Source organism: Antechinus flavipes, chromosome 2 (genome assembly GCF_016432865.1).
Source record: "Antechinus flavipes isolate AdamAnt ecotype Samford, QLD, Australia chromosome 2, AdamAnt_v2, whole genome shotgun sequence".
Taxonomy (NCBI): domain Eukaryota; kingdom Metazoa; phylum Chordata; class Mammalia; order Dasyuromorphia; family Dasyuridae; genus Antechinus; species Antechinus flavipes.
This window is the reverse complement of record NC_067399.1, coordinates 323,442,344-323,467,881: the sequence shown is the minus strand read 5'-3', so window position 1 is coordinate 323,467,881 and position 25,538 is coordinate 323,442,344. Positions and strand designations below refer to the sequence as shown.

The 25,538-nt window shown below is 40.1% G+C and overlaps 1 protein-coding gene across 1 annotated transcript in view; it reads left to right on the top strand.

The window, feature by feature from the left end:
• Positions 1-1,747: 1,747 nt before the first annotated feature.
• The window catches only part of TTC9 (tetratricopeptide repeat domain 9), a 63,446-nt gene continuing 39,655 nt past the window's right edge, over positions 1,748-25,538 (top strand). The window contains exon 1 of the mRNA XM_051977683.1: positions 1,748-2,400. Within this exon, the coding sequence (XP_051833643.1) occupies positions 1,977-2,400 (424 nt within the window). The 5' untranslated portion in view covers positions 1,748-1,976. The remainder of the gene's footprint in view (positions 2,401-25,538) is intronic.

The following is a 25,538-nucleotide window of genomic DNA, read 5'->3' as shown; positions in this document are numbered from 1 at the left end:
CATATTTCTTTAAGGTCTGAAAAATTATTTACAAATATTATGTTTTTTCATTCTCATAATAAAACTGGGAAGGAAATGCTCTTTTTATCCTCCTTTTATAGATGAGGACAGTGAGACTGAGAGATTAAATGGCTTGCCCTGAGATACACACTAAGATCTGAGATAGGGTTTGAACTCATATCTTCCTGAGTAGCTCAGTGTGACTCCTGATTCCAAGTACAGTGAGCTTCCAAGATGCCCCGATCTAAGTGGTTTTCTGGCACTATTGTGACTGAAAAATTTATTGCTTTGCAGTCACCCTAGTAAAGAATCTCTCTAAATTTAGCTGTCTCCTGGTATTGGGACAAAAGACATCCAATCCATCACTGCCCATAATTGAAGCCTTCAGATTCAGTTGGACTTGCCAGGGCCTGTGCTCTGTTGCCCTAGCCTTTAAGAACGTAGGTTCACCTCCAAGCTATGATGAGGCATTGAAATTTTAGTAGGGGAAAGTGTTTATAAATGTAGGCTGTTATTGCTATTACTATTAACAATTAACATAATGATGCTAATAATAATTCTAACATGACAGCTTCCTCCAAGGGAAAAAAAAGCCAGTTCCCACCTGCAGCCCTTCATTCTAGGGCTAGCCTGGCATCCATTTAGCTCTATGACCTTGAGCAATCAACAGATTATTTTTTGTGCCTACTATGTGCTTTGCTGCCGAACTCAGCTGTACCCCCATTACCTTTCTGCCCACAACCAAGTCTGTTCTTTAATCCTACACAGGATTGTTATGAGATCAAAGGGGACAATAAATATGAAAACCTTTGAAAACTGAAACTCCATATAAATGGTAGTGGGGTGGTAGTGGTGTTACATCCCTATCAGGGAACATCATATTTAATTTAAAACTTTCCCAAGAGACTAAGGATAGTCTGTGGAGATGGGATGCTCCCTAATACGGATGTAATCCTGGACAGTGTCTATGGAGGTGGGAAACCAAAACACTTTCAAAAGCAGAATCTCTGATAAGCAACATTAATAGTTAGTTCTAAAGTCAAGGACTCTGAGGAAACCTCTAGAGACACAGTTTATCCCACAAAGGGAAGAGGGGGCACACAGAGACGCCTAAATATAAATCAGTTTATTCTCACTTGGGAAGCCACTTCATAGAGATGTGTATATGCAAACTCGCACCCTAGCCACAAATCGGAATCCCTAAACTGGAAACTTCTCCTTTAAGAACACTGTACGGTCTTGCAAATAGCAAGGTGATGGATCTTGCTTCTCTTGCCCTCATCCCCACCCAACTACCTTTCTATGTATATATACATATACATATATATGGATGTATATACATACATACACGTATATATATGATTCACTGTGTGTACACGTAGACCTTGCGTTGCCATCTTCCCCTCCCCCCTTTTGTTTTTATTTTTATTTTTTCATCCTTCTCCTTCTCTGTTCCCTCCCCCCTTCTTCCTTCCCTCTTTTCCAGACCTTGCTTTGAAGGTTGGATTGAATGGAAGAGAGTTCGGCTTTCTTTGTCATTTTTCTTCTCTCTCAACGGTGTGTAAGCTCCTTCCGGGTCAACAATAATTATCATCCTTCTAATCACACCCGCGATCCCTAGCACCACAGCAATAAAGGCAGCGGAGGCCGACCACAGCCCCGCAGGTTGCTAGAGGGGTGGAGGAAAGGGGGAGGAGGAGGGGGATCCGGGGGCGGGGAGGGGAGAGTAGAAGAGGAGGGCGGAGGAGGACGAGGAGGAGGAGGAAGAGGAGGAGGGCGAGGAAAAAAGAGGAGCCAGTCTCTGGCCGCGGGAGAGAAGAATGGGAGTAAGGGGCAAAAGAGATCCAAGGAGTGTCACGGCTTCTGGAAAGACTGGGCGCTCCGAGATTCGCTTCTGGGGCTTCTGAATCCGGGAGGGCTTGGCAAGATCGCAGTGAGCTGGCGAGCCTGGGCACGATAACTGCAGAGACTGGGGCATGGAGAGGAACAGCTCGGGCGGAGCGAAGCTGAGTGCCAGCCACCGCCTGGCAGGGGATGGGCAGCAGCAGACCCTGAAGTCCTGTGCCCTGGGCAGCGCGGGCGGCGGCGGCGGTGGCGGCGCTGGTAGCGCCCCTCGGGGCCAAGTTGGGGCGGCGGCGGATCTCGGGGAGCTTCTCCAGAGAGCCCAGGATTTCAAGAACCAGGGAGCGCAGTGCTACAAGGACAAGAAATTCCGCGAAGCCATCGGCAAATACCACCGGGCGCTTCTGGAGCTCAAGGGATTGCTGCCTGCCCTGGAGGAGCGGGACAAGGACACCCAGGCACCTTCCACCGCCTACGGGGCCAAGCTGGGCCACCTAACCGAGGAGCAGAGCAAGACGGTGGAAGCCGTAGAGATCGACTGTTACAACAGTCTGGCAGGTAAAAGGCAGCTTTCCCCAGTGCTCTCCTAATCTCTCCTTCCCCTTTATTTACTCGAGGCCATCCGCCCCACTCTCTCCTACTTTCCAGTTAATCTTTTGATCATTAGCCTTTCTCTTCCACCCTCCGCGCCCCCCTTCTATCTATCCCGAGTGCTCCCACTTTTCCAGTTCATCTTTTGAGTAACCTTTATTGTCAATCGTGTGTACAGGTTTTGAAACCACCCCCTATGATATGACCACCTCTTTGGGGGACCAAGAATAGGGCTTGGGAGAGGAAGAAATATGACTATATTTATTTTTTAACATTTCCCGACACAGGACGAGGTCAGTTTTACTATTTTCTATCGTCCCTTCCCCCAAATAACTGGGACAGACCGAAAGGGAGACTCGGCACTGTTAATAAAGAGGACAGAAGTCCAAATGCACGAAGGAGATAAGGGTCTGGGTCTCTCATACAGCCTGCTGGGTTTACTTCAACCAAATGACTTTTGGGGGAAAGCAGAGGACCGGCGGATGCCATTTATGGATCTGTTGAATTTCCCAGGAATATTGATACTTTCCTTCATTGAACAAGTGCTGCAAGCCTGTCTCCTCCCTCACCAATGAAAATAACCCTAGAATTGAAAGCTGCTGAGTGAAATACCCTTCCATAAAGTTGTATTCCTCTCCTTTACAAGAGCAGGCTGCCACAATATCTGCACTGTAGTAGCCAAGTAGATTCCCCAGAGACCACTTTTGCTAAGCTCTTCCCTATTCTTTCTCCTCCTCTGTGCTGTCAGGTGAGGAGGGATATCTCACAAAAACTGGAGATCCGGTCTGGGCTTGCACCATGTGTTCCGTTTTCTCCCCTTAACCCCCAAATAGAAATCTTCTGCCTCCTGTTTTTGGAGCACAGGGTATCAGTTCTCTACACAAGATGCAACCACTATTACCAGGAGGTGGAGTGGGCCCCTAGGATGAGAGGTGATGGTGATGGTGATGGTGATGGTGATGGTGATGGTGATGGTGATGGTGATGGTGATGGTGATGGTGATAGTGATGAATTCCAGGGTTGGTTTTAAAGATTTGTGATCTATATCTAATTCTTCCTTCTGTCCCTCCTTTCATCCTCCTGCCCCCATTCTTTTTTTTTTAACTTAGGAAGAGAATTTAAAATTACTAGTGGAGGAAGAAGCTGGGTCTTTCTACAGACTGCCTGTTGGAAAGTGGAAGATAGTAGCTTTGAACTGAATTTGCCTATGGCTTCTCATACTCTCCTTTTTGGTACAATCCTGGAAGGATTGAGCAAACCTTTTTGGGTTAGAGGAAACCATTTTCCTTAACCCTTGAAGGGTTTCCAAAATTAGACATAAATGGTCTTGTGTATGTATTTGTATATACACTTATGGGTGTGGCTGTGTGGTTGTACTATGTTTGAGGATGGGGGAGTTTGGAAATGAAAGTAAACATTTTCCAGAACTATTCTGTCCTTCTCGAAGTGCAGAACTGTTTCTTTCCCCATGGTTCTGTCATAGCAGGCTGATCCCCTGCCTCCATGCAGTCTTAAGTAGCAATGCTAGCTAGATGAGTTAGATCCCTGAGAAAGGCTGTATGCTTATTAAGCAAAATTAAGAGGACCCATCTTCAAGGTGAGATGTCTAAACCCATCCAAAGATCTGGTTTGTTTCCCTTTATTTCTTATAACACCTTGGCACACATGCTCCCCAATTAATATTTAAAGGATGGGACTGAGGACGAACTGAGGGAGGAGAAAGCAATTTAAGGTGGGAAAAAACATTGGCTTGATAATGCAATGAATTCTCAATGGTAATTGAGTCTTCTCAAAAGTTTCAGTGTTGGTGACCAGCATCTAGGCCCCTCCTCTTCCCCTAGACTTTTGTCTTCGTCCCTGGGAGTCACTCTTACCCTCTTCCCTGTAGCTAGCTGTCTCTGTGTAACAGAACCAGAGGCATGTCCTTGGTCAGTTGTAGGCTTTCCATAAGGTGATGCAGAGGCCAGGGCCTGGCACTTTGATAAGCCACTCTATACCACTTTGGTATAGAGTTATGTAGCTAGGTCAGAAGATGAGAGAGAAGTAATGAGATACTGAGACCCTCATATTCTCTTAGCTCCTTCCCTCCTTCCTGAAATACTGCCTTGCACCCGTCATCCTCTGGATGCAATCTCACCTGTGCTCTGCAAGGCCTTGTGCTTCATGAATACCTCTGGGGGGTGTCTGCCACTGTTGCTAGGCAAATCAATGTCTCCTTTTAAAAAATTGAAATGGGGGTTATTTCTCAACATTGTCTATTTTCACATATGGAAGAAAATGGAAAGGAGGCAGAGCAGTGCTCTTAGACTCGGGAATCAAAACAGACTCCTTGGCTTAGAATGTCGAGGAGAAAAGGCAACTGTGGATAGCTGCATAAGAAATCACCTTGGTCACTTGGGTAGCATTCATACTGGGACTCTTCCCAGGGTGTTGACATGAATTAAGTCTGGGGAGACAGATGTAGGTAAAATTCACTTCCACTGCCTCAGGGGCTTTCCCTGGATGATAGGAGGATGATTTTTTTTTTTTTTTAAAACATTTTCACTAGATGGAAAGAGCTGGAAAGCATACAAATAAAGAGAAAGAAACATTATTCCAGGGATGGATTTGGCCACTTGTAAGACTTTACTCTCTCCCATTCACCCACAGAAAAAACTGAGAGCCCAAACAATGGCAGTCATATAGAAAGATTGTAGTCTGCCTCCAGCTGGGCTGCAGCTACTAGTAACCAGGCAGGTTCAAGGCATCAAAGTCTCTGAAGATTTCTTCTGATCTGCCCTCCCTTTGCCTGGGCTGCGTAAATCCAGAATGGGTGGAGCAATGCAGGGGCTGAGGAGGTAACCCAAACTGGGCCAGAAGTGCCATGGCAATCAGGATGTTGCTAAGGGGGAATCTCTGCTCCAAATAAGAGGTGCGGCATCCAGGAATTTGTGAAGCAGCCCAGGCTGATTGGAGCAGCTTCACTCAGCTCTGGGGACGCCTCACCAAAGAAATAGCAAGGAGGCACTGCCGAGATGCTAAATCAGGCCAGCCCTGAGTGAGTGAGTGTCTGCTGGGCTGGAGAACGTCAGGCCTTCACGCCACAGTGCACAGGTGAATTGCAAAGTGTAAATGGGTGACCTGCACTGAACTCATCCATTTTTGAAATGATGTTGTGATTTCCCTGGACTTGAAGTGCATTTCTTTTATAGTAATCCCTTCAGGGATAAAGGAGGGAATTTCAATGACTGCCCTGTAATGATAAGGAAGAAAATCTTGACAAAAAGCCTCAAGCCCTACACAGGTACCTCGAGGGATCTCTAGGCAATCAAGGCCCCAAAGGAAGTCCATTTCACTACAGATATCAGTGAGTTGTCTCTGACCTTGAGTGAGGCATCCTTTTTACTCTCAGTAGACCCACTGGGAGGCACTTTGATCCAGTAGAAAGTGCTGGTTTCTGAATAAAAGGACCTTGATTTGAACCATGCCTCTGTAGCCTGGTGACCTTGGACAAGTCACTTTACCCCTTTATATCAGTTTCTTCATTTGTAAATTTAGGGGAATTGATCTGTAAGATCCCTTATAGCTCCATTGCCATAAATATAGATGATCTTACAGGTAAATGGCCAATCCCTTATTCTTGGCCTGCTGCTGTTACAAAGATGGCTAGGATAAATTCAAGAGCTGGCACAAAACACATTGATTTTTTAAAATGTCTTCAAATGAGGTTTGAGAATCAAATGTCAAGAATATAGAAGGGTAGTCATGGGATTAGAGCATGGAACTAGGAGCCTAAAGCTTCTGTCCCCTGAGTCACTGTGTGACCTTGGAGAAATCTTATCACTTACCTTGCCTTTCCTAGGTGTCAAAATCAACTTTTCTCACTGTTGCCACCAATAGAACTGATGATGTTTCGAAGTTTCTGAGGAATGGTGTGAGAATTAACATTGGTCAGGCATTTGTAGAAAAAACACTTGATGAGAATAGGTTAGGTGTCAGAAAGAACTTTTTGACTATAAAGGTAATTAAAAGGGATATATTTCTAAAGAAGACTTCAAAATCTTCCTAAACAAATGGAATGGACATTTTATAGTTTACAGGCAAAGTAGCAGACTGCATGACTCATTCCCCCACTCCCCAGCCACTGGTATATCCAGGAAAGCTTTTATAACTGCAGAACCATCCCAGTGTGGACTACAAAAAACAGGCAACACAACGCCAGTGCAGGTGAGAGACCAAGAGACCAAATAAGCAAGAACAATAGGTTCTGTTTGCCATTCCTTCAGCAGATGGATGTTTCTAAATACCCATAATCTGTGTATTGACTAGGAGCTGGGGTGGGAGGCAGGGCTGTTACAAAGATAAATAAGAGAGGGTCTCTAATATGGGAATTGCAATCAAGCAGGAGAAAGAAAACATTCATACAGATCAGTGTAATACTAAATAGAATATAAGTGAATGAATGAGTAAAGTATAAAATTCAATGAAGTTAAATCAAAGAGATCATTTCTAGCTTAGGGGATCAGGAAAGGCTTCATTTAATTTTAAAAAAAGTGGTATTTGAGCTGGGCCATGAGGGATAAACTGGTGAATTGTTAGGTTGAGAAGGGGGTGGGAGACAGACAAATTAAGAGAAGGCATTCCAGTAGTTAGGAATAAGATGAGCTAGGCTTTAAGATAGAAAAATGTGTCTAGTGTTCAAAGGACAACAGATCGTCCAAATTGGCTGAAATATATGTGAAAGGAGAAATATATGTGAAAGGAGAGACTATCAGGGAGAATAGAATAAGAAAGATTGTGGGGGTCTTCAGATGTCAGGATGTTGGAAATATTCACACAACGGGAAAGGCTCTAGGTGGTCAGATTACACACACAGATTTGTGGTATTCCATCCCGGAGGTGCCTTATGGTGCCAAACAACCATGTTTAAAACCAAAAACTTCAATGAGTTATCCTGTCTCCAAATGCCCAGCTGTTAGCTTTGAGTAGGCCGACTTTCCATTTTCATCCAAATAGTTGATAGCATATAATCATAGCCACAGATAGCAATCCCAGCAGCTGCCAAGTCTTAAGGTATGAAGGATGATGACATCAGATTTTGAGATTTTTGAGCGGATTTCAATCAGAATTAGGTTACAGAGGAGAAGAACAAGCAAATTTTGAATTTAGGCTGTTATTATTTATTTAATCTCTCAGTTCACAAAATCCCAAAGATTCTATTAGCTGTTGAAAAATATGTTCTTTCACACATATGCACATTCCATATACTCACCTCCTACACACCCTCACCTCCAACCTTACCTCACTCCCACCCCTCAAAAAAACTACTTCTGACAAAATCCAAAAGGGATGATTCCCCAAGTTTCTTGAAGAAGAAACCAAAGTCCTTGTCTCTTGACAGTGTGCCTAGTACTGTGCTGTGTAAGGGGTAGATGTCAAATAAACGTTGAAAAAATTAATGTAGGGTTAGGGTTAGAGATGATGTGGCGATGTTGCCCTGAAGCAAAAAAATGAACCCAAAGTGGAACAGGGTCTGGAACAAATCTCTTCACCAGCCTTCTACTGAAAAGACTTAGGAAAGACTTGCAGATGACTTCATAATATAAGTATAATGGGTATCATATTTCTCACCTTCTCAATGTGAGGGAATTGGAATTGAAAGTAAACATTTTTTTTTAAATAAACAAGAACAACAAAAAAATAAAAACCCGCAGAAAGTATCCTAACTGAAGGGGACTCACTGGACACTTGACCTGTACTGAAGGGTAGAAGAGTTGAGACTGAAAAAAGAAAAAACAGAGCAAACCCTTTTGATCTTTTCAATAGGGCCCACTGAGAAAAGTCACCAGGGAACATTTTTCCATTCCATTTGTCAGTCAGCACACATTTATTAAGTAGTTACTATGTATGAGACACTGTACTAAACACTAGAGATACCAAGAGAAGCAAAAAACCAATCCCTGTCTTCAAGGAGCCTACTCTCTAGTGACGAAGACTATAGTGAGAAAGGCCATAGCTCAGTATTTGATCTGCTCTGGAAAAATCTTGTGTAGGCCCTTCATTATCAAAGCCTCAGAAGGCCTTTGCAAGGATTTCTCCTATACCTGTAATACTATGTCTTCTTTGCTGTCTCTTTGAATTTCTAGTCCCCTTCAAATATTAGTTCTTCTGCCACATTCTACTTGAGACCTTTTGGATTCCTCCCTTCCCCCTCCAACTCCTGTACTTACCCTTCCCTGAAATAACCTTATATTTACTTTATACAAGTTTCCCCTGATAAGAATACAATCTCCTTGAGGACAGTTTATTTTTATATTAGAATCCCAGTGCCTAGCCCAGTCTACAGTAAGTGCTTAATAAAGAACTGTTGATTACGGAACCCAAACTAAATTACCCTTTTCTTCTCAGAGATACCTGAGATCTGAGCAAAAGGAATGGCTTTTTGACTTGGCTAGGTGATCATGGATTTCAATCCAAAGTACCCATGATCACCAAGGCGCTGGCCAATGCAGTTGGTTATCGAAATCATTAGTTTATGTGATAGGATAGTCTGTTCTATTCCCTTTTCATAGGTATCTGTTGAGAAATAATCACAGGCAAAACCATCACCTAGGCAGTCCCTGAAGTTGTCTGGAAGTCATCAAAGGAAGAGGCCCATCTAGAGTTCTTAAGTGGGGTGTTTCTTGGGAAAGTAGGCTGAGTGAAACTGGGGAGAATCTTAAAATTCTGATACTGACTGGTCTCTGTGACAGTAAATATGGTAGTCTTGGGATGATAGGGCCTCACTGCTTATACCAATTTTGTATTCAGTAACTGTATGACCATGGGAATGTCACTTTATTTCTTTGATGACCTCTGAGTTCCTTCTAGGTGCCCTAAGACTCTAACTTCTATACTGGAAGCATATGCCCGTCACCCAAGATCTGCCAAATATGAAATTGTGGCAAACTGACCCTTTAGGTGGTGACAGAAAAAAAAAATTTGAGAGCAAGTTGGATGAATTAAGTTTGGCAATAGCCCTGTTTTAATCTACCAACGCCACACTGTCTCTTCTGACAAAACCCAGAAGGGATAATTCCCCAGGTTTATCCACCTTGGCCCCAGGGTCTGGGAACCACCTACTATAAGTCTTAGCACTGGGGAGCATCTGATGCTTTCCTCCTTTTCATCTGGGCGCCTCCCATCCATCTAGCTACAGGTTCTTTGACCAATAAATCTCTGTTCCTTACGTCAAAAGGGCGCAGAAGATCAGGGGAAAAGGAGAGGTGGCGGAACTTGAGAGGTCACAGCAAATTTTTTTGGCAGCCATAAAGTGATTTTTTTTTTTGGCGTATTAAAGCCTATGAAACTCAGAACATCAGCTCTCAAGTCCAAATCCTATCTTGGCAGAGGAAAATGGTTAAAAAATGATGAGGAAAGAAGAGATGGTAGCAGAAGAGGAAATACTGGAAAGGAAAGGAAAGACATAAGAAGAAAAAAGAAGGGAAAGAATATGTTTGCCTCCTCCAGCATATTTAGTGAAGGTACAGTTGGCTCAAGGGTATTATCAAAACTAGTCCTCAAGTGCTAAGAACCATCACATTTTGCAGAGAATATTTAAAAGTGGTACCTTTTTGTGGGTTAATGAGGGCCAAAACCAGAGAAAACCCAACAGGCTGCTTCCCCAGGGGTAGCTGGCTACTGAGCTGCCCAGATAGAGTCCCCACCCTGCCTCTAGGGGTGGGTGAAGCCATTTGGCTCTTGAACTGGTCTGTCTAGTACAGAGTCCTGTCATCAGGTGCTAAATATCTGCTTGGAAGAAAGTTAAATATCCTGTGATCAATTATGGAGCTCAGCAAACCGGATAGCTGGCTGAGGTGAGAACTGATACTTACATCACAGAGCATTGAGATGCAAGGGAATGAGGAAACATCAAAATAGGAAGGGGGCAAAGTGGATAGAATACCGGACCTGGAGTCAGAAAGTCTTAGGTCTGGCAAAGACTCAGAGGTCATTAGAGAAATAAAGTAGGCCTTATTAAAAAAAATGCATTTTACCCCATAGGAAGAGAGAGTTTAACTTGAGACATCTGGAGAGGGACATGATCAGGGAGGGTAAAGGAAAAAGAGGTAAATATGCATTGGGTTCACAGTTACCTGAGAGGGATAGTGATACAAGCCCAGATAAAATGCTCAACTTTGCCTGTGGGTGAGGTGATTGTGAGCAGAGATGTCAAACACACCCTTTTGAATATGGCCCAAAACACTCCCAAAGACTGTCCAAACTAGATTAAAATTGGGAAATGTTTAACAAAAGAAAAATATACAATAAAACTAGGTGGCGCAGTGGATAGAGTGTCTTGCTTGGAATCAAGAAGACTCTTCCTAAATTCCAGTATGATGTCAGACACTAACTGTTTGACCCTGGACAAGTCACCCACCCCTATTTGCCTCCATTTCCTCACCTGTAAAATGAACTGGAGAAGGAAATAGCAAACCCCAAATGGGATCATAAAAAGCTGGGCATGACTGAAATGACTCAATAACAACAAAAACACAATTAATAAAATCAATGTGCAGCCTTTCACATGATTTGCTTAGGGGCCCTTTACTCAATTTAACTTTGGTACCACCAATATTGAGGACAGAACAGGAAGAAGGGAAGAGTCAAAGATCATGCCCTCTGGATCTCCCTGGTTCAGGATGGCTACAGTTGGGTATCACACCACACCCAGTGTGAGTACAGCGTGGGAGGATTCGTTCCCACAAAACAGGAATGTGAACCTGTACTTTGGAGATAAGGAAAAAGGTTAGGTGTTTTACAGGATTGAGAGAGACATTGCTCAGGCTTGCCTGATTGGTTTCCCATCTATGATGTCACAGGCAGGCAGACAGGTAAGCATCAGTTAATTAAGATGCTAGAAATTGCCGGCAAGGTTATTTTCCCCTAAGAAAGATTTCACAAAAGAGTAAACATACTGAAATAAGGACCATCTAGAGGGATCTAGGTGGAGAAGTTCATAGAGCTTTTAAGGTTTGGAGTCAGGAAGACCTGAGCTGGAATTCTACTTCAGATTCTTATGATCTTCAGCACATCACTAAATTTCTCTCAACCTTAGTTTCCTCTTCTGTAATAGGGGATAATAAAATTTACTTCTAAAGACTTTTGTAATGGTCGAATGAAATCATATATGTAAAGCTCTTTGCTGACCTGTTTTCTTCAATTTTCTGATCTATAAAATGACCTAGAGCAGAAAATGGCAAACCAATAGTTGTGTGACCCTGGCCAAGTCATTTAACCTTAATTATCTTAATTTTCTTATGTGTAAAATGAGTTGGAGATGGAGATGGCCAACCACTTCAGTATCTTTGCCAAGAAAATCCCAAAATGAGATAATAGAGTCAGACACAACTGAAATGGCTATACAAATGCTAGCTATTAATATTATTGTTATTATTGTCATCATTTTTAGGGAAGAGATAGCATGTTTAAAGAAATATTAAGCTTAAAAAAACTTTTTTGGCCTACCATAGAATTCAATATATTTATTATTTTTCCAAGTTTCTCTTCATTTGCAAACTTGAAATAAATGCTATCTATAACTTTACACAAGACATTGATTAAAAATGTTAAATATTCTAGGAGCCTAGGAGATATGATTATTCCTGAGATATTAGAACAAGCAGTGCAGTCCATTGTAAAATAAGAGGTAAATAATTTAGATTATTTACCTTTCATGTTCCCTTATAGGCCCTTTTCTGTTCTTGGTACTTAATTTCCTTTTCTTTTCTAGTAATGTCAAGTTCTGAATCTTTCTTGACCATTTGTTCTACCCAAGTGCCAGTCTATAACCTAGTTCCTCTGTATCCTTTTCCCAAGTAACAAGGGGTAGCAACTAGGCTTATACCCTGCTAATATAATATGTTATCCTTTGCAGAATTCCTGAGTTTACTGATAACATACTATAAAATGATGGCATTGGACTAGATAATTTTTATCATCCCTTTCAGTTCTAAATCTATGATCTCATGAATTCCTTAGGATTTTGAAAGTGCTGCAAATGGTATGAATTTAAAGCATTGAATAGACCATTTGGGGGTGGAGATTTTTGGTCAGGTGGGCAAGCCTCCTCTGTAATTAGATCATGTAATTTGTTGTTGGATGGAAGATAAAAAGAGGCAAATTTGGGCTTGCTGTAAGAAGAAGCTTCCTAACAATTAGAGCTCTTCAAAAGGGTAATCAGCTATAATCAGGACATAGTCTGTTGTTCCTCACTGAAAAGTCTTCTAGCAGACTTCTTTACTATCTGTATGAGAAATATAGATGGAATATATGGGTTAGGACCCTAAGCTTCAACCAACTCTGAGATTTCAGTAAGCATTGCTGAGGCCCATACTATAAGTATAGTACTATACTATATATTATTGGTATAGATGCTAATCATTGTATATCAGGGACCAAGGATACAAGAATGAAACAATCCCAGCTCCAAAGGAGCTTACATTCTATTAGGAGGAAATAATATGTAACTATATAGTAATATACAAATTTATACTATAGTAATATATAAAGTATATATAAGTAATAGACAAAAATGGAGTATATTAAATATATAGTAAAGACAAAATATAAACAAATTAATTTTCAGGACACAAGACTAATACAAAAAAAACAGTTTATCAGTAATAAATAGGGATTCTGAAGGGCACAACAGAGTTTAGTATAGTGCTTGACACATAGGAGACACTTAATAGATATTTGTTGGCTTAACTTAAGTCAGGAAGATTTTGTGATTCTCTTTTATTTAGTCATTTCAGAAAAAGTCAATTTCATAACCCTATTTGGAATTTTCTTGGCAAAAATAATGAAAAGCTTTGCCATGTTCTACTCCAGCTTATTTTCCAGATGAGAAAACTGAGGCAAACAGAGTTAGATTTGCCAAAGGTCTCAGAGTCTGAAGTCATATCTGAACTCAGTTCTTCTTGACTTCAGACTTAGCCCTCTATCCATTAAACCACCTTAGCTATGATTCTGTAAGGTAAGCGAATTCCTGGTCTTCCTAGAGGTCAACTTTGAGACCTGTGGTTGATATTTTTTGGAATGGAATTTGGAATGGAATGAAGTTGTCATCGTTGTCATATCTAGAAAAGAAGACAAGATTAGAACTTATAAAACTTTTCTCAGAAGGTTTGTCAGAATATATTGGACTCTCAGCTTTCCAGGATGAGTGAAGAAGGCAGGAGAGTGAAATTTTGGAGAGAGTAAACTAATCTTTTAGGATACCTTCTAGTTTTAAAATAGTAGAGTACAGAGAAGGTGAATGGAGGAATGTCTCAAGTTCAGACGAGTAGTTATGGGGACTAAATATTTTACATAGAAAATCAATCAGACTAGTAATGAATAAAATAATAAGATGATATTTTAACACAAAAAGGAATACTCAAGACTTATAGTGAAATATCCAATTGTTGGACCTTGGGAATGACATGAACCATGGAGTTTGCCCAATTCTGGGTATAATGTGGGAAGGATAGAGGGTCATCATGTTCTTTTAGAAAGGAGGCCATCCCCTGGTTTTGACATACTCAATTCTTGTATATTCTTTATCATTCCAAGAGGAGTGATGTTGATGAGAGTTGGTCAATGGATGGACACGTGGCATTTGTTCTCACAGTCACAGAACTTGAGGAAGCTAAAGGCCTTGATTTTATAGGAAAGAGGTTCTTATTCTAACATGTCTGGTTGGTTTTTCTTCTCTGAAGTCATAGGCAAGGAGACAATGGGAATTAGCTACATATATCACATAAGAATAGTCTGGAGTCAGGAACATATATATTTTCTCTTTTTAATAGCTTTTTATTTTTCCAAACACAAGCAAATATAATTTCCAACATTCACCCTAGGGAAACCTTGTGTTCCAAATTGTTCTTCCTTCCCTAACCAGCAAGCAATCCAATATAGGTTAAATATGTGCAGTTCTTATAAACATATTTCCTTATTTGTCATGCTGCACAAGAAAAATCAGATCAAAGTGGGAAAAAAAACCATAAGAAAGGAAACAAAGAACCAAGCAAACAAACAACAACAACAACAACAACTTTAATTTACTGTGCTTTAATTTACATTCAGTCTCCATAGATCTCTTTCTGGATGCAGATGGCTCTTTCCATCACAAGTCTATTAGAATTGCCTTGAATCACTTCATTGTTAAAAAGAGTCAAGTCCATCACAGTTGATCATCACATAATTATATTGTTGCTGTGTATGATGGTTTCTAGATCCTACTCACTTTCCTTCAACATCAGTTCATGTAAATCTTTCCAGGCTTTTCTGATTCAATTCTTATGAAAAATATTTTATTACCTTCATATACCATACCTTATTTGGCCATTCCTCAACTAATGGGCCTCCACTCAATTTCCAGCTCCTTTCCACTACAAAAAGGACTGCTGCAAACATTTTGCACATGTGGGTCCTTTTCCTTTTTTATGATCTCTTTGGGATACAGCCCCAAGAGTGACACTATTGGATCAAAGAGTATACACAGTTTTATAGACTTTGGGGCATAGTCAGGAACACAGCTTCATGAGTTCAAATCTGGCTTCAGAACATTGCCTGGGTGACCACGGGCAAATCATTTAATTCTGTCTGCCTCAGTTTCCTCATCTGTAAAATGAGCTGGAGAAAGGAATGTTTTTTGGCCAAGGAAAACCCAAATAGGGCTCTAGAGTCAGACACAAATAAAAAAGTACTAAACAACAACAAATCAAATAGAAAATACAAAAAAATGTGGTAAGGAAATTTCTAGAAAACGAATTAAAAGAAAATTTGTACAAATGAACTTAAAAGTCTCAGATGGGTTTTTGGACTGTCATACATTATCCTTGTCATGTATCATCCTTGAAAATGTCATCCTCTTGAACTTAAGATAGAGCAGTATTATTGTTACATTGTCTTTAATGAAACTCACCCACAATATAGCATCACTTGGAGAGGCAGAAGCTCAGGGAGAAAGAAATTCACTTTATTTTTAAGTTTTAATTTTATTTTTTTAAATAAATTCCACTGATGCCTTTTTTAGTTTTAAACATTTCTAAATATGTTCTCTCCCTTCTCCCTATTCCTTTTCCCCTCTTTGTAACAAAGAAAAACAAACCAACATAATGTTCATATCTGACAGAGTATGCAATTTTCTGCACCTGTAATCCCCCACCTCTCTTCCATAAAGAAACAGATGCATTTCCTCATCTCTTAGGGGATTTATTTTCTATTATTCTATTAATAACCATTAGTTTCAAGAGGGTAAAACTTTGTATTCAGTTTCTCTTGAGTCTCACTTGTGAATTCAACTCCACTGGTCTATTATATCACAATGCTTCTCCAGAGATCACTGTGATAATTACAAATGAAGTCAGAGAGGAAGATGTCTCTTGGGAGCTTTGTTCAAACAGTAGCAGGAGTAGAACAGCCACATCACTAAAGGCTCCCTGTTTTTGGAGTATTTTATTCCCCTTAACACAATATAAATTCCTTAAGGATAGAGACAGTTTTCCTTTGTCTTTATATCTTTGATTTTTAGCACAGTTCCTTTCTCATAGCAGCTGCTTAATAAATGCTGTTTTATTTTTTTAATGCTCTTTTGGGCCATAGGCTTGGGACAGCTAGGTAGCATAATCCAGAGAGTGCTAGACCTGGAGTCAGGAAGACTCATTTTCCTAAGTTAAGATATGGCCTCAGACATTTACTAGCTGAGCATCCTGAGTGAGCCATTTAACTGTTATTTGCCTCAATTTCCTCATCTGTAAAATGAGCTGGAAAAGAAATTGACAAATCACTTCATTATTTTTGCCAAGAAAATCTCAAATGGATTCATGAAAAGTCAGACTTGACTGAAATGACTGAGTAACAATAATTGACAAACTGAATTTCAGCATTATACCAAGGATAATGTTATTATGAACTGATGATAATATTAATAGCTATTTTCTAAGATACAAATTATCAGAAGCCACCATTGTCAGGGAATATAAAATCTTGGAACTAAAAGGGATTTTCAACCTCTGCCTCATATAGGAATCATTTCTCTGGCATCCCTGAAAGGGGACCATTTACTCTCTGTTCAAACTCTTTCCCTAAGAGGGAACTCACAAGAAAATTTGCTCATTCCTTTTCTGGGCAACTCTGATTTTTACAGAGTTCTTCCTTGAAATGAGATGAAATCTGACTCCCTCTATATCCCCTTCAGTAGACCTTGTTCTTCCCTCTAGGACCATATAGAATAAAGCTAATCCCTCTTCCAGATGTAGCTCTTTGAAAATGGCTCTCACATGCCAATTAAATCATCTCATTTTTAGGCTCAACAGCCATTGCTCCTCTGACTGTTCTTCAAATCACATGATTTCCATATTGTCCTTCAACCTAATCTCCTTTTTCTGGATGTATTCCATTTTATCAATATCCTTCTTAAGAGTGTAGTGCCCAGAACAGATGTGGTCTGACCAATGTGGAGAACATTAGAATTGTGGTTGTCTCTTACCTCCTTACTCTGAATCCTGTTGTTGTTGTTGTTGTTGTTTTTTTTCACTCATGTCTGACTTCATGACTCCATTTGGGATTTTTTTGGCAAAGATATTAGAGTAATCAGCCATGTCTTTTTCCAGCTCATTTTACAGATGAGGAAGCTGAGGCAGATAAGGTTGAGAGACTTGGCTAAGAAGTGTCTAAGCCCAGATTTGAACTTGGGAAGATGAGTCTTCTTGATTCCAAGCCCAATCCTCTGTACATTGCACCATCTTAAAACCCTGTGCTCTAAACATTTTTTCTATCAATGTAGCATAAGTTAACATATACTTTTTGTTGTAGTTATGTGTCACTTTCTCAGGTTGTTGACATAAAAACAAAAACTTTTCACACAAGCATTTTCACTTAGCCATATCTTCTCTTTAGCCATATCTCCTCTATCTGGTATTTGTACAATTAATTGAGGATTTTTTTAGCCTAAATATAAGAACTTATGTTTATTCCTTTTAACTTCATCTTGTTGTTTTCAGCCTTTGGTCCCTGAACTCTGTAGTCTATTGCATTACCTGTACCTATATCTTACTTGGTATTGCCTTTCTTGTTGGCTCTCAGTCTGAACTCCACCCTTCTATAGAGTTCAGGAGCTTAGATTTCAAAGGGCAAAGCCCACTGTAAAGTAGAGACTTAAATTAAGGAGGCAGAAAATTTCCTAAAGTATTCAAATGAGAGGCTATCATTCTTAAGAAAACTTCCAGCCAGAGACTGATGGATCTCTTGAATTCAGGAATTCTGAGCTGCAATGAGCTATGTTGATCAGATAGCTCTATTAAGGGACCACCAGGTTGCTTAAGGAAGAGGCAAATTGTCCTAAACAAAATAGATCAGAGTTCCCATGCCAATCAGTTAGTGGGTACAGGCTAGTGATTAGCTTTTGTATTTCCAGCCTGCTATGAGATAGGAGATCTAGTATTTAAAAAATAAATAAAATCCTTTGTTTTTAAGGACATCAGCTATCTAGAATAGGCAATTTAACTCATTAGCACTAGGAAATATCAAAGGAGTGGTCCACGGGATTCAGATAAAGGTGTTTTCCCCCAACATTTAGCTATTGATCAAATAGGCCTTAAGAACAACAGACTTCAAAGGTCTTAGAAATCCTTCCATTGTAACTATATAATTATATAACACTTTGGATTAAAGGTAGATCTCAAAACAATTCTGTCTAGCTTAGCCTATCTTGTGAGACATGCTCTTTTCATTATCAGGAATCACAGATGAATTGGGGTTCAAAAATGAGAAAATAATCTGCCTATGGTCTTATAGCAAGTCTGGCAAAGCTGGATATATGGAGAAACTAATGGTGTGGACTTTTACCTCATTTCTTAACTTAGCCCTCATGCTATTTCTTTTTGATCTGGCTCATTTTATTTTTTATAAAGTTTTTAAAAAAATTTTCAAAACACATGCATAGTCTTCAGCATCCACCCTTGTAAGACCTTGTATTCCAAATTTTTTTCTCCTCCCTTTCTCTCCCCTTCCTAGACAGCAAGTAATCCAATATATGCTAAACACATGCAGTTTTTCTATACTTATTTCCACAATTATTCACCACAAGAAAAATCGGATCAAAAGGGAAAAAAATGAGAAAGAAAACAAAATGCAAGCAAACAACAACAAAAAAAGTGACAATACTATGTTGTAATACACACTCAGTCCTCACAGTCCTTTCTCTAGATGCAAATGGCTGTCTCTATCACAAGATTATCGGATTTGGCCTGAATCTCCTCAATGTTGAAAAGAGCCCCGTCTATCAGAATCTCTCATTATATAAACTTCTTGTTGCTGTGAACAATGTTCTACTCATGATCTGCTCATTTTAATATTGACATCCATCTCACTTCAAACACAGGAGGTTTTCGTACATGACAAATTGAATTGAATTTTACCTCAATGCTGTTGAGCTACCTGTTCTGATGAATTTGTTATGGAGTTTTCATCATATGATTCCCCACATTCTGTATTTATTAGGCAACAAGTGATGATTCGAGGTCTATTTGGTACCAATGATAAACAGTTTCACTTTGTAAACAGTTAAATGTCCATATGAGAATTGAATTCATAACCTTGTTCTCAGTTAAATGCCATACTGTAAATGACTGACCCAACAGGTTGAGACAAGCTTGAAGTGCTGTTCGTAAGTAAATATGCAATATAATTCTCGGGACTCAAACAGTAAAAATCTGTAGTAGGTCATATAAATACCAGCTGTGATAGGGAGTAAGCAGAAAGGTCTTCTGGTTGTAAATGTCAAAGGTTCTCTGACTCAGAAGACAGGACTCTTCTCATTTTTCCACACTCTCCTGGTCACCACTCAACGGTTTGGATCATTAACATCTACAAAGGCCTTTCCTTGTAAGAGGACAAAAATCATGGAGCTGGACTTGGGAGTAAGTTCAGTGCAGCCCTTGAGGACCAGGAGAAGCCACTGTCTCTCCCTTGCCTCTTCACATCTTTCAAGTCATAGAATGTGAGTTGGTGAAATAGATAAGAGGGGAAAAGGAAGGAAGGAAACAAATATTTATTAAGTGTTTATTGTATGCTAGGAGCATCTAAGTGGATAAAGTTTTGGGCTGGAGTCAAGAACACTCATCTTCATAAGTTCAAATCTGGCCTCAGATACTTCCTAGCTGAGTGACCCTAACCCAGTCCCTTAGCCTCAGTTTTCTCATCTGTAAAATGGGCTGGAGAAGAAAATAGCAAAACACTCCAGTATCTTTACCAAGAAAACCCCAAGTGGGATCATAAATAGTCAATCAAGATTGAAAAACCACTCAAAACAACAATATTATATGCTAAGCTACTGTGCCTAGCTTGACACATATGAGTTCATTTGATATTTATTCACAATAACTCTCTGAGGTAGGTGCTATTGATATTTCAATATTTCAGTTGAGGATCTTGAGGCAAACAGGTTAAACGACTTGACCAAGATCGCACAGCTAGAACATGTCTGAGGCTGAATTTGAACTCAGTTCTTTCTGACTCCATTGTTCTCTCTACTGGGCACCAGGTTCCTCATCTGTAAAATGAAAGATTTGAGGAAATGGGAGAGGAATGGTGTATTCTAATGGAAAGAGTTTTGAATTGGGAGGGAGGAAATACTGGGGTTCAAGTCCTACCTTTGACACTAACTAGTTATCAAATAAATTGCTTTCCTTTTAGACAACTGCACAGACAGATTCCGTTCATCTGCTTTGGAGGCCTGATCAAAACTTGATTCTAGAGACCTAAGTGCTGAGCTCCTCTCATTTCCTGCATATTTTCCCTGTCCCCCATCCCTCAGTGCTTAGCCTTCCTTCCCATCCTTACACTAGGCTTCCAAAAGCCAAGGACTATGGGAATGTGAAATTTGCCAAATTGACAAGCCAGGGTCCACTCACAAATAAAAATTTAAGAGCAGCTAGGTCTCCTCTCTCATAGTCTATGACATGGCTTCATCAACTCCTTGACAGCCAGGACCAATGCATACAAGTGGTATCCTATTGTGCCATTGTGGTTTAGGAGAGTAGATAGACTTCATAGTAACAATAGTTGCCATTTTTGTTCCACTTTCCAGGTTACAAATACAATGATTATATACATTGTCTCATTCAGTGCTCCCAACAACCCTCTAGGGGATAGAAAGTTTAATATTCATTATCATCAGCATTTTACAGATGGAGAAAGTGAGGCTTGGAGGCAATAACTGACCTTGCCAAAGAATGAGTACATTTAAAAAGCCTCCTCAATGCTTCAGGAGACCCCCAAACACCTGAGAAATGCTACCAATGAAGAGGAAACTAAATACCTGTCTTTCAGAAGCTGCCCAGATGTGAGTGAGGAGAAAGACTTAGAGATGACCATTAGATTGAGCAATTAAAAAATCCTTTTAAGAGAACAATTGTAGTGAGTGATGAGGTCAGAAGTCTTGATTATAAAGTCTTGAGAAATGGATGATAAGAATATAAATGCAGCAAAAGTAGATTCTTATTCTAGGAATCTGCCAGTGAAAAAAGGAGGAAAGAGTGAATGGAAGTTTTTTGAGGATGGGGGAGAGGAAGTCCAACCTTGAGGACAGAAAACAGGTTTTGAACAGCCTGCTTAGAGTTTGAAAGAATTGATTAGGAAGGAATCAAAGTATCAACTGTGCAACTCCGAGGACCCAGTTGAGATTAGATAATATGAAGTAGGAGTGGATTTAGTTGTCATTGTTGTGGGCAACATTAGGCAGCATGGGAATATAAGTGAAGAAGGCAGATGGTCAGTGTGACTGGAAGATTAAGGACTGGAAGAGTATGAATGGCCATTAAAAAAAGGCCAAGAAATTTCAAGCAAGACAGAATTGAATAAGTTAGCTACTGGGAGGAAAGGAAGACCAAGGGGAGATAAATAGAGTAGGAGAACAGTGAACAATGAAGAGACCAGAAATTGTAGTGATGTTAAAACTTAGGAGTGAGGTAGAGAGAGAGCTAGAAGGGTAAAAGATAAGGAGAGGGAAGAATTTCAGAGCCCAAGATCCAGGTTTGGGGAGTGATGAGATTTAAAGTTGCAGTTTAAAAAGTCATGATAATTGAACAAGTCGCTAGATGGGGACACTTGTGCCCTTTGATGATTAAATGAAGGGAGAGATATGAAGAAGCAAGGGAGAGTTAGTAGCTATCTCAAGAATGTCTTATCTCCAAATAACAGAGATGAGAGATGGAGGCTGCAGAGAGCTCCGAACCACTAACTACTTAGTGATCTGGTCCCCAGGGGCTGCAGTGAACTGACTCACAGGGCTCCAGCTCCATGGTTTTTTGTCTCCTTAGAGGGCAGGACTGTAGACAGAGGAGCAAAGGGGCCTTTGAAGATGTTAATGGTCTGAACCTTTAGATAGTGACCAGGAGAGTAAAGAGTTCTGTTTCCAGAGTCAAAACTCCCGAGTTTATATTCAACCTTTGACATTTACTATCAGTGGAACATGAAATAAGCAACTCTGTCTATGCTTCCCCTTTCGGAAAGTGAGGGTGTTAGACAAGATGAGGAGTTCTTGATTTTTTTGTGTCTTGATCTATAGCAGTCTGGTGAAACTATGGAACTCATCTCAATATTATGCTTTATAATTTTAAAAATACATAGGATTACTAAGGAAACTAATTTTATTTAAAGTTTTATGTTTATATATATTAAATATAGCATATTTATGTACTAATATTTTATTTATGTGCATTTATATATGTATGTATACATACATACACATTCACACACATATATATTTAATTCCCAGACCCCACCCCAGGTTAAAAATAGCTGAGCTCTGTGGCCTCTGAGGTCCTTTATGGTCCTACATTCCTAATTCTCTTGTCTCACATTTTTGTGGTCAAATCTTATCCCATATTAGATTAGGAGTTTCTAAGGGCAAAGACTACGTCTTTTTGTATTTTCATATCCAGGGTGCCTGACACAGTGCCTTTGTGTATACATTTCTTCTAGAGGGCCCAGATTGTTTCATAATTGTATCCTTAGCACCTAGCCCAGTGCCTGGGAAAGAGTAAGCACTTAATAAATGCCTGTTGATTGATTGTGCTTCATAACATTAAATTACATTGAATTGGGAGATCAAGGGAAAATTGGAGGAGTAGGCTGACAGCCACAACTTAATAAAACAGTTTCCCTTTTATTTGATTAAACTTCTCTTGGTGTAGACCAACCAAATAAATACAGTAGTGAGCACTCAGGAAAACAGATTCTCTCTCTCTCTCTCTCTCTCTCTCTCTCTCTCTCTCTCTCTCTCTCTCTCTCTCTCTCTCTCTCTCTCTCTCTCTCTCTCTCTCTCTCTCTCTCTCTCTCTCACATACACACACACACACACACTGCCATGAGAAAGTAATCATCTAAAGCCAGGTGTCTTTTAAAATTTTTTATTGATATTGTTTGTTTTTAACATCAACAGAATTTCTCCTGGTATCTCTTTCCTCCTTCTCCCTTCCCAGAGTGTCATCTCACATAATAAATATTTTTAAGAAAAAGAAGAGAGGAAAAAATCAGCAGAATTATTCAATACAGTGAAAAACTCTGAAAATAAATGCAATGATCCACACCTGTGGTCCTTCTACTTCTGAAAATGAGTGGGCTGAGCGTATCTTCTCATCTCTTCTTTTATTGTTCCAAAATATCTGACTCTTCATGACTGCACTTGGGATTGTCTTGGCAAAGATACTGGATGTTTCCTTCTTTAACTCATTTTACAGATGAAGAAGCTGAGGCAAATCAGATTAAATGATTTGCCTCAGGGTCACTCAGCTAATAAGTATCAGAGGCTGGATTTGAATTTAAGTCATTCTCCCTAAAGACTTGCTCTACCCACTACACCACCTGGCAGGTGACAGGATAGTTTTGGGGCCAGTAAAAACAGTTTCTGTATCTGATATCTGTGAATTTAAATAGGGGGAAAAATCAAATCTTTATTTTCACTAACTATTAATTGAAATTTAACATTTCTTTCAGTTATTTAAAAATGTTATTTGCTTCAAACATCAGCTAGCCATGTGACCCTGAGCCAGTCACTTAGCCCTGATTGCCATCTGGGGGAAGAAACCATCATCCTGAGGAGTCCATAGGTTTTACCAGATGCTCTAAGGGGTCCCTACCATGCAGTGGATTATAAACCCTGGAACAGATTAGAATTTAGTTCTCTAGGGAGGCTTCTGGAAACAGGTTCTCTGAGCCCTTAAACACTAAAGCCAGATACATTCGTGGAAAGGCTCAAAGTAAAAGACATGAGTTTGTGCTTTTATAAACTGAATTCTAGTCATCTACAGGAGTCACCCTGTGATTTTATTTCATTCTAAGCAAAGTTGAACCTATCATTTGGAGCAGAAGGGAAAATCCTGCGCATGGTTCTTAAGGGAGAAAGGAGAAAACAATCAAGTATCAGTTGAGGGCCACACCTTAGCAAGACAGCTGCCACTACATCTGGCACATACTCATCCCTTTTGGGTTCTTTTCATATACCGAACTGCTGTATTTGGCAAGCAGGAAATCTTCTAGACCCCACAACAGTTCCTTCAAGGAAATTGAGGGACTGTGAGCATGTTTATCATCATAAAATTTAGAACAAGAGCTGAGAGTCAGAGGAACCAAATTCAAATTTGACTACCAGTTGACTCCACATTTCATTTTTCTGATTCAACTTCATGGAATAAAGTGCTCCAGTCCCCTGGGTACCCTGTGGTATTTCCCTCCTTTCCAGTTTCTTTTGTGTATTTTCTTCCCCCAGACTGTAAGCTTCTTGGGGGCAGAGATTGTTTCCTTCCCCCCTCTTATTTGTGTTCTCATGCTTATTTAGTACTTTGCCTACCTCATAGTAGATGTTTTTGGATTGAATTGAAAACTTTAGTTCTTCCACTTATCACCCGTGAGGTGTTGGGCAAGTTTTTCTTCATTCTTGGGCCTTAGTTTCTCCATTTGTAAGATAAGAGACCTAGACCCAGAAGATCTCCAGGGTACTTGGCTTAGCCTTAAATCTGTTTCATGGATCCTAAGAACCCCAAGCAATTTGGTGGTAGAACTTAAGGAGACAGATCCTAAATTCTATTTCAGACTTACTTAAAAGGGTCAGAAAAGAGCACCACTAAAAATTCTTTCTTCTGCGTTAAGGGCTCCTGCTAAGGAGAATGGAGCCAGAGCTGCTTATTTTCCCTCACACAAACTGACTTTTAGAGCTTTGAGTTCTGCTGGGTCAATAGAACTGGTGGGAGGTGAGGGAGGCAGAGGGGGAGGGGAAAGAGTGGAAAGGAGCCCAGGGGACTTCTGGCTGGCCTCAGGCACCATCCAGAAGGCTCTCAGTCTGACAGCTAAATTCTGATCAGAATCTGTAGCTGGTGATGTAAGGAGATGAAAGACAACAGCTGGATGGTGAGACTGCAGGAAACTGAGCAGGGCTACCAGCTAGAAAGTTCCCTCTCTCCTTCCCCCAACTGTTGACTCACAGGCTAAGTTTGATCTGGATTTGATTAGGATGAATTGGCCCAGATCCCTATTACTTCTTTCTACCTGCTGAACATTCAACATTCAATCATTTCTCTTCTGCCCCGCTGCTGCCTCTAATCCCCATAGAGATAAACCCCTTTTGAAAAGAGGGGGGAAAAAACAAAACCTAAATGGAAAAAAGCATCCACCTAGATAAGGGAACTGTTTAGATAGGTCTAAGCATTAACTCACTGTGTGACTCCCTCTCCCCCAAGTCATTTAATCTCTCTGTGTCTATCTCAGTTTCCTCATCTGTAAATTGGAATTAATGCCACCCATCTTGCCAAGCCTTTATTCTAGACTTGGAAACTGTTTCAGGCAAATAATATGAATTTATGTGGCTCCAATGAAAATAGTTTGTGCCAATGCTTGGATAAACAAAAGCAGAAGGATCTATCTAGAAGGTTCTTTGGAGTCAAATCTTTATATAAACAGGACAGTTCATTGGTGTAGAGATGTTTGAAAGCTAAGCAGTATGTCAACATTTGCCTGAGAAAGAAGAAACAGAGCAAGTGAATCTGACTGAAGACTTTTTCTTCAGTCACCATCATTTCCTCCTCTCTCCCCCATCCCTTCTC